Source organism: Lactuca virosa, chromosome 1 (assembly GCF_052849685.1).
Source record: "Lactuca virosa cultivar CGN04683 chromosome 1, Lactuca_virosa_CGN04683_v6, whole genome shotgun sequence".
NCBI classification, from domain to species: Eukaryota; Viridiplantae; Streptophyta; class Magnoliopsida; order Asterales; family Asteraceae; genus Lactuca; species Lactuca virosa.
Genome location: NC_136426.1, coordinates 53,288,571 through 53,299,010, shown reverse-complemented (window position 1 = coordinate 53,299,010; position 10,440 = coordinate 53,288,571). Strand labels below are relative to the sequence as shown.

General features: G+C 34.1%; 1 protein-coding gene across 1 annotated transcript; it reads left to right on the top strand.

Annotated features, from left to right (window-relative positions):
- Positions 1-5,322: 5,322 nt before the first annotated feature.
- LOC145130576 (NADH-ubiquinone oxidoreductase B8 subunit) lies at positions 5,323-6,991 on the top strand. Its single transcript, XM_079065371.1, has 3 exons — positions 5,323-5,531; positions 5,652-5,758; positions 6,694-6,991. The coding sequence occupies exons 1-3, from the start codon at positions 5,446-5,448 to the stop codon at positions 6,795-6,797; spliced, it is 297 nt and encodes a 98-aa protein (XP_078921497.1). The 5' UTR covers positions 5,323-5,445; the 3' UTR covers positions 6,798-6,991.
- The last annotated feature ends 3,449 nt before the right edge of the window (positions 6,992-10,440 follow it).

Genomic DNA, 10,440 nt, shown 5'->3' with positions numbered 1-10,440 from the left:
AGGATCGACAAAAGTCCTATACGGAAAAGAGGAGGCGACCAATAGAATTCCAGGTGGGTGATTTCATAATGTTGAAGGTATCCCCATGGAAATGTCTTATGCGATTTGGAAAGAAAGGAAAACTAAGTCCTAGATTTGTTGGTCCTTTCAAAATCCTCCAGAGGATCGGTAAACAAGCATACCGCTTGGAATTGCCTGAAGATTTGACAGGTATTCATGATGTCTTTCATGTGAGTTATCTGCGCAAATGCTTAAGCATGTATGATGAAGCAGTTCCATTATCCGAGGTGAAACTGGATAATAAGTTAACTTATGTAGAAGAGCCGGAAGAAATCGTAAACGAAAGAACGACTAAGCTACGTAATAAAGAAGTAGAGTTGGTGCTTGTCAAGTGGAAACACCATCGAGGCCTGAACTATACTTGGGAGAATAAGAATGAGATAAGAACGAAATATCCCCATTTATTTTAATCGATGTAATTTCGAGGACGAAATTCTCAAAAGGATGAGGTATTTGGAACATACACGTTTTGAAATCGTGTTTTAAGTAAATAATATTATGAAATATTATGTGATATTGAGTATTGAGTTCTAACAGATAGTTTTTTTTACTAGAAATAAGGTGAAACTATGTTTAGAATCACTCGAAAAATATTGGAAGTCTTATGAGATTCCAATTAAAAGTTAAAATATCGAAATTTAACGAAAATATAAAATTTGAAATAAGTAAAACTTTATTATTGAAAGTTGTAGATAATCTCGTTAGAAACATTTAGGCAAAAACCTCATCGAAATCCGAGTTATAACAAAGAAGTTATGACCAATCGAAGATCCGCGACAAAACCGGCACGGTGCCGAATGACGTAAAAAGTGAGTTTTTGATAAACTACTTTTTAGCCTTAGTGGTCTAAATGAAAGTCGTAGTATTCATTAAACCGAGAATTTTGATAAAAAGAACGCCAAAATCTGACTTCGTATGAGGAAGTTATGATTTTTCTAAGTTTCAGCTTAGTAGTAGACAACTAAAAACTCGAATTTTAGATCGAGTGATTTTTAGCCGACACAACCTAAACGAGAATCGAAGGTCTCGTCATTAGCAGTACAACGGTAAAAAGTCTGACGAAAACGGACGTCGGATGAAGAAGTTATGAATTTTTAACGGATTTACCAGTCCCGGTCTGTTAAAAATAATAATATAAAAATAAATTCAAAATTTTCCAACGAAGTCTAAACGAAAGTCGTAGAGCATAACTTTCCCTACGCGTGCATATAAAGAACGTCAAAAACGGAGCCCGTATGAGAAAGTTATGGATTTTACAAGATTGGGCACAATTTTTGAGAATTTTCGCATGAATAGTGCCAACCACGTCACCCTCGCTCTGAGCTGGCCACGTATCCGAAGCAGCTGCGTGGCACGTCCGAGAAGCGACGCTTGTCGCACAGGTGTCCGAAATCGATCACGTGATCCTCGCATGCATCCCTCGTGCCCGACCCGCGTGTCGTTTCCTGATTCGACCGAGGATGCTGGCCCGATCCGAAGCGAGTAGCTGCGTCATCCGACTAATCCGAAGCGTACACCTGTTCCGACCCTCGCATCCGAGCCTCACCCTTCTGCCGCGTGTCCGAGCTTCGCTGCAACCTGGCCCTTTCCCTCTTGCTTCGGATTCGAGGCTCGCACCTATATAAGGGGTGCGAGACCTCCCGGGTAAATGTTAGAAATTTGGCAAATTTCACCCCTAAACTTATATTTCTTCTACTTTCACTTCCCCCAAAGCCCCGGGATTAATTCCAACGCCCGAAACACGCCCCGAAGTTGCCGAGAAGTCCGAAAAATTTATCTTTTCGGTTTTGAAGCTCTACCTTCGCAGAGCCCGGTTTTCAACGAAGAAAGCTAACTATAGTAACGAAGTGCTGCCCAAATTACTATTTTAACCCCCGATTATTTCACGGTGAGTTTAATATATAGGAACAATTGTATGTTATGTGTTATATGTGCTACGTGCTTTTCAGTGTTATTATTCCGGTTTATTTTCCCGTGTTATTTTTATTCGTTATTTTAAATAGGGATTTTAAGTATTGGATTAACCCACGCTCAGAGAATTACTTCATGGAATTTATCACGAGTAATTATGAGACGATAATATCTTATAATCTTAAAACGGAGATATATGAGTTGTGGTTTACAAATCAGTTGTGCATTGATAATATGTAAACGCATTAGTAACTTGTTGTTAAAAAACATATTGCTGTGCATAATTTGATGAGTAGATGGTACATACATATGAGTCAAAGTTTATATGTTCATTTTGCCCTAACGGGAAAAACGATATCTTTGGGCCCCTCAGTGATTTGGTGTTGACTTATAGTGTTGAGCCCGACCATGACTAAATTGACGTGTTCGATTAGTAGTTCTTAGCCATTACAAATCAGAAAGCGGGAATCAAAGTGTTGGACAATGAGATTGATTATGTTCCATGTCTCATATCCGAATGATATATTGTAGAACATGGGATTATATGATCACTTATCATAGGACACATATCTGACTGGGTCAGAGTTCGACAACGACTTTGGAAGCTACAATTTGCTGATTAGTTTAGAAGTTATACTAGCAGTTATAGTTACAGACTTTTCCAAGTGGGAGACTGTTGGATTAGGTGTCTAAGCCCATAACTATAATTGGTATAAACTTGAATTGATAGCAACACAGTCCTTTTAGGTTGCCCTCAAACCTAGCAATTGGACATGATGATTTTTGGAGAGGGAGGTTAATTTATTATTTGATTGATAAATTGAAATAAATAGTTTATTAATATATTATGTAAATAGTATATTAATTAGAAATAGTAATATTTAATTAAAAATTAATCAGAAATTAATTGAAATTAATTTTGGGATTAATAAAATTAATTAAAAGTGCATGGACTAAAAATGCAATTATTAAATAGTTGAGCAAAAGGCTCCAGAACCTTTCATCAAGGGATGGCCGATTTTAAAGGTCATTTGGGAGTCTAGAATTATCCTTGGAGGATAATTAGGAAGCTGAATAATTACAAAACAAATATAATATTATTATATTGGTTTTAGGGTTATCCAGGTTTCCTTATTGCCCTATATAAAGGCCCTTAGACCTTCATATTTTCGGCAAAAAAACCCTTAGAGAGCTTAGGCCGAAAATCCATCCTCCCTCCTCTCTCCTCAACATCCTTCTTGCTAGCTTGGGTGTGAACCACCAGATGCACGACATTTGTGGTGCTTGCTTCCAAATGATCAAAATGTATGTTTTCCTTCTTTCTTTCTAAATTTCGATTATTTGATGTTCATAGTTATAGATTCAATTAGAGAAAACATAGATCTTTATTAGGGTTGCATGGACACTTAAAAGTTTATTTGTTTTGCATAAAACCCATCAACTTCAATTTTTTAATCACCAATTAGGCCATTTCTTCATAGATTTCCTTGTTTACTTACTTGTTTCATTGTGCACCTTGACCACTCACCACTGTCCACCGGAGGAGTTCGCTGAAAAAAGCTGTCGACAACAACAAATCGCCGGCAGAAGGCAAGGCAGCAGTGTTTATTGCGCAAGGGAGTGGATACGACGAAGGACCAGTTGACCAGAACACGTCGATTTGTTGAATTGCTTCTTTCGTTTTGTTTGCAAATTAATAAAATTAGGTTTCTACCTCTTTGTTTCATTAAACTAGTTTATGTATTGGACTTAAAATGTTTGGACCACTTATTTTGGACTATTTTGTATTTGGATTTATAATTTAGAAATAACCTAATTTTTTTTAAGGTAGCCCAATTTTTTTCTGGGGTAACAATGCAACATAAAACAAAAATTTTTGAAAAAATTTACACTACTAGACAAAATTTGAGGGGCATCCCGGGCTGCCCAAACTCCAATGTGGATCTGACTATAGTATGGTGTGAGCGACATGTTCATGCAATTTGTTGTTGTTCATGCAATTTCTTTTTCTCTCCACATTTTCCTTCTTTTAATTTAATGTTGCCCGAAGAACTTGCCATGAACACCACTTCCTAATGCCTACAAAGAATAATAAGTTCGAGTCGGTGTTGAGATGGAGCCTAGGTGGACCAGGCACAATCACGACCACGTTGTTCAACCTAATGGTACTTATTTACTAGTGGTTTTAAGGCTTTAAGTTTGAGAGAGTTTTGGTTAGAGTTATCGAAATAAATAGACCATAATGATAAATGTTAAATAATTCGGGACCAGTTTTCTCCAAAGATGTTCCTATTAGTTCGAAACACAACTACCCATATACACAGTGGTTTTTATTAACGACCTAACCATTTTTTTCTAATTGTACTTAGCATATTATTATTTGGACCCAATCTTCCAAATCGAAGTTAATTCAAGTAATGAAACTAAACCGCATCAGACAAGTCAAATTTTATCAATCAACTTCTATAGACGATTTGAAATTACTTTTTTATGGTTTCACCTCTTTTATCCGATAACTTAACACAAGGCTCCACTGAATATATTAAAGCATTGAAAATCCTCCATTTACAACAAATATTTATCAAAGTATTTATTATAAAAATTTCCATTCAATATAAAAGATTATGACACTTGAATCCACATATAAAATATTTTCTCATTGGTTTTCTAGACATCATAAGGGTCCTAAATACTTTTAGCCTATCCTCTATGCCTTCATCTTCAAGGCCAAAACCCTTATAGCTGTATCAGTAAAAGGCCTATAGGTTATGATTATCAAATGTGTATGTGAAGAAGGTTACATATGCCTACTTACCAAAAACCATGGGCGGAGAATATTATCTTGCTATGGAAACACATTGCTTGTAAATACACTCTTAGCAATGAATTACAATGACAATATGTAAAATAACGAACTAGATTCAAGTAATTGTGGTGAAGTAAAAGAGTTTTGTGCAAGCTTTGATGATTGTCTATGTCCTGATCACTAGATAAACAATGGAGAGGATAACAATGATACGTTAAAGGTAAAAACATGAACCAATGAGATATATATTCCTGGTGTTGTAAATATATATTAGTTGGTGTTGTGGAACAACTAATAGGTCGAGGAAGATTGTGTGAGCGAAATAATTTTTAAAAAATATATTATGATAAAATAGTCCGATATGACTTTGAAATAGACAAAAGCCACAATAAAACTCTACCATTCAAATATTTTTTTTCTTGCAAAAAAAATATATTTATCAAAACACGATTAAAGAAAATGACTACCAAAATGAATCATTTTCTCAAGTTTACTCAACCCTTTATTAATAAGACTCTCTTTATTTATTTATTTTTTAAATTATTGTATTTGATGAACGATAATAAAAGGCAAAAGAAGGGTGTTTCTTCATCGTCGAAGCCACCATTTGGCAAATCGGAAAGCTCTTGCGACGCCACCACTGTTTCCAGTTAAACCGGAGATTGAAAATGGCATGGATCGGACAATTATCCAAGAATCTGAAAGAGCTCCGAGTTCTCTTTTGTCAAACTTCACCTGCCAGTTCTTCCACAAGGTATCATCAAAATAACATCGCTTCCTCGATCTAAGATTTCATGGAATTTCTACTGCATCGTTTTGCTCTTTCGTCTATCCACATCCATTTTACTGAACTTAATTTTGTTAATTGTGACAGGGCGTTTGTTGAGAAGAATTACAAGGAATTGAAGAAAGCAAACCCTAAGTTGCCTATACTGATCCGCGAGTGCAGCGGCACCGAGCCTCAGCTGTGGGCGAGATACGGTGAGAGAATCCCCTTCGTATTACTTCAATAAATTATATATTTGGCTGTTAAGTTTCAACTAAAACGCCTTATTGATATATCTGCTTTCTGCTTCAATTCGAGGATCTATATATATGTCTCAATAGTGGTGTTGATTTTCGACTCCGTTTTCCAGAAAAAATGAGCTATTGAAATACGATAATCAAACAAATTCTATAACTTTTGGGGAAACTTTTGGTAATAGTAACAGAGTAGATTATTAATTAGGACAGGGTTTTCCTTTGTGTAAGTAAATACACATTAGTTGCATTCTGAAGTTTTGAGGTTTGACATCCAAAATCAGATTTCCATTTTGATTTTCCTTAGTTTACATTTTCAACTATTCTGGGTTTTACTTGATCAAACTCAGAAGAGAGAATTCAAAGAAAGTAGATATGAATAGATCTGTTATATACTTTTGTGTTTCTCTCTTCTTCTATCCATGTAAAAGCTGAAAAGAAGCTTTTACTCCCTACAGTTGAAAGCAATCATCTTTTCTTCTTATGCATTGTCCACAATTATTTTCATCCTTTTCGTGAGCATCATATGCACACGAGCAAATCATTGGTTATCTTCTCTAGTTCCCCTTCACATTTATCATCTCAATTAAGCTACATTTTTATTCTTATTTACACACCACAGTTGTTAAAATTTAACACAGACAATGAAATTATCTAGTTGGACTGCAAATGTGCCAATTAAGCTCTTTAAATCTTTGTTACACGTTCTTTAGCAATGTGATTTCAACATGTTGTTTATTATAGCATCCTACTTTTCTTGCTTCTTATTACATCATTTTACTTTGAAAAATCTACCATGTGAAAATTACAAAATTTATATTTATGAATGAACATTTCCAATTTCACTTGTCATGAAAAGATTTTGATTTTGATTTTTTTTTTTGGTGTGTGTACAGATATGGGAGTTGAGAGGGGTATTCGTTTGGAAGGGATGTCGGAGGATCAAATCTCAAAGGCATTGCAGGATCTTGCAAAAGGTGGGGCGTCCCTTAAATCCTAAACCATTTGTCACTCCATATTTTGCTTCTTTTCAAGATGAATAATCCCGATATCAATGGGTGGTGAATGTCATTTTCTTCTGATTTTAGCAACCCTAAAGTGGATTTTGTAATGCAATATCAACATTTCTAAATTGAAAACCGTGAAATTTGTGTGTTGTTTTATTATGGCTTAAAGTTTGGTTGATTGGTATGATGATCCTTGTGTGTTTAAGGCACTCATGAAGTCGTGATCTCCTTTGTGCACTTGTGCTTGTTGTGTTTGTAATTGGGTTGTACAACAAAACATGACATACAACTTTGTAATCTGTTTGACATGATCTGTAGGGGAAAATATGATTATCTTTTCCATTAAATAAAATGGGACATAGACTCACTCTCAATCTCTTATAATGACCTCATCCTTATTATCATCTAACAACAATTCTGCCTAGTCTAGTATGTTATAACAAATAGGTAGTGTTTGGTTAATCGGAGAAAAATAAAATGAAAAAAAGTCCCATTTGTTTGTTACAAATGAATGGAATTGAAAATTCAATCACATTTTTGTGATATCTTTTCCCGAGAATGTTTCCCCTTATTGATCCATTTGATGCAAGGAATGAAATGATACATTTGCAATTAGTAGTTACTTTTATTAAAATAACCTTTAATACTATTGAAAAAAAAAATCACGACTTCAATTAAATTATTTTTTATTTTAGTAAATAACTATTTATTTATTATAACCATATTTGATGATTATTTCTTTTTCGTTTTGTAGACAATTTCTTTTATATGATAAATAACTAAATATTTGTTTTTGACCATTTAACATACACAACATATTTTTTAAATGAATGAAACATGCGAATATGCTATTTATTTAATGGTATACCATTATCTTTATAAAATAACATGCCTTTATTAATCAATTTAGTTCTATGTAATCTTTCTACTTATACATTAAAACAACATATCTGAATGATACGTTTTATTATTTCGAATAAACCAATGTATAATGAAATGTAATCATGCATTCAATTATTGTATAACTCAATTCAATCATAATAAACCAACACACGGTTAAGTCAATGTGAGTTCCAACTTTCAAGCTTTGACAAACTTGTACTGATATTTCAAAAGTAAAAATTGGTATTTTCTAAAAGAATTCGACTCATGACTTTCGGGAATTTGATTTATTAAGGTAACTAAGTATTTCGTATGTTCACATAGGGGTAATATTGTTTTTTTTGTACTCATTTACCCAACTAATTTGTTTCAGCCATTCACAAATAACGAACATTACCGGCTAACGTAGGTTTTGGCTGATGTGGCATCTACGTGGCTTCTACGTTGTAGTACTCATCACCTACGTGGCATTGTATGTATTTGTCATGGTTTACATTATAAGAAGGGTGAGATACGACTACTTATTAAATAAAACCCTAGATCGATCGATGGCATCTTCTTCCTCATCTTTTTCATCCAAACGACAAGACGAATTGCAACCGGATCATCCATGTGATTGCGACTTGCCATCTCGTGTGAAGACATCAAGAACGCCCGACAATCCTGAGAGGAAATTCAGAGTTTGTCAAACTCACCGGTAAATCATTTTTTTTTTTTTGAATTTTTTTTACTTATTCTTCATCCTTCAATTTAACATGTTTTTATAGATTTATTGAAGAATGGAAAAAGTTCAAGTTGTAAATTTTGGCAATGGTTGGATGAGGATGAATGGATGAAAGATGGAAGACGACATTACATGATGAAACCAGAAGAAAGCTGCAATCTTACTTTGAAATTTTTTTACCTTGGAGAATGAAATCAACATATGCAGGATGAATATCGAACAAGAGAAGAACAACAATAAACAAGAATCGGACAAAGTCAATTGGAAATTGTTTACTCATAGACTTGCATTGATTGTGTTGTTTCTCTTGTATGTCAAAATTTTGTTTTAAATTATGTAATTTATGATGCAGTATGACTAAATTATGTATCCTTTCTGATGTTTTGAATGAAAAAGGTTACATTGGATGATTGTAATGGAATTGTACAAACATTGTAATGGAATTATACAAACATTGTAATGGAATTGTGATTAATTTGGAATTATAAAAGATGATAATAAATTATAAACATTACAAATGGCTAAATTATGTATCATTTCTGATGTTTTGAATGAAAAATGTTACATTGGACGATTGGAATGGAATTGTACAAACATTGGAATGGAGTTATACAAACATTATAATGGAATTATGACTACACTTAGTATTATAAAAGATGGTAATAAATTATAAACATTACAAATGGTATTAGAATATAGATGGTAAAAGATTCTAAGGAACATTGATTTCAAAAGATGTGTCAAAAGTTATACATAACACAGTTATACATTCATTACAACCAAAAGATGTGCAAAAATTTAAACACTACACACTTAAACATGCATTTAAGCTATTCCAACTAGATTTCAAAAGATGTGCCAAAAGATTCCAAAGTTAAAAGATGCCAGTCAAAGATGCCAAAATATTAACAACAGTCCAAGAAGCCAAAAGCTATTCCAACTCATACGGATTGCCACCACTGCTTCCCTGTTTCCCCTCCCACTTCTTTCTTATCTTAAGTTTTGTAATTCTTTCTGAAGGTTTCCTTGCCCTCTGTCCCACTACAACTTGAAAAGCTGGCACTTCCTGCATAATCTCTTCCACTTGATCTTGAACTGCAAGTTGGTTATCATCTTCAACTTGAACTTGTACTTCAGCTTGAACTTCAATATCATCTTCAGGTTGAGCTTGAGCTTGTTCCTGAATAACATCATTTACTTGATCTTCAAATTCAACATCATCTTCAGGTTGAGCTTGGGCTTGTTCCTAAATAACATCATCTACTTGATCTTCAAATTCAACATCATCTTCAGGTTGAGCTTGAGCTTGTTCCTGAATAACATCATCTTCAAATTCAACATCAAAAGATTTCACTTTTGTTGGGTCATTTAATGTGTTGTGTCAAATTTACTATGTATGTAATTAGTCTTTATTATTAACGGATTGGCCCTGTCCATCCGTTAGACTATAAATAGTGCATGCATGTATCGTTCTAGGGTTAATCGTTCAATATTGCCTTACATTGTATTTACAGAAAAGTTCTAATTGAACTCTTCTAAGGTATTGATTATAAAGCATTCGGCACACATTCGATCATTGTTCTTATTGTTTTGATTCACTTTACTGTTACTGAATCTATCAATCTAATAGTTATTGTTTCATCAATTGGTATCAGAGCATGAGATTGTGTAACTCATACACAATTCTTCTGTCGAGTTTTATTAGGGTTTTACGTTTTTGGTGGATCTGTTCTTGTCGTCTTCATCATTTTCATCGATTGTAGACGTTGGATCTGGGTCCTTATTTTGCCTTAGACTCGATTATTGTTTTACATATCAGATTTTTGTGAATCAACATCATGCAACCAGAAGATCCTCATACTCTTTCCTTCAATCTGTCTAACAACATCGTATCCACTACCAGAATCCCAATCCTTTTTCCGCAGGATTATGAGGTCTGGGTGTTGCACTTCGAAGATTACGTTCTTGGCCTTGAAGATCATGGCACCTTAATATGGGAAGCCATGACCCAACAGACGTTTACTCACACT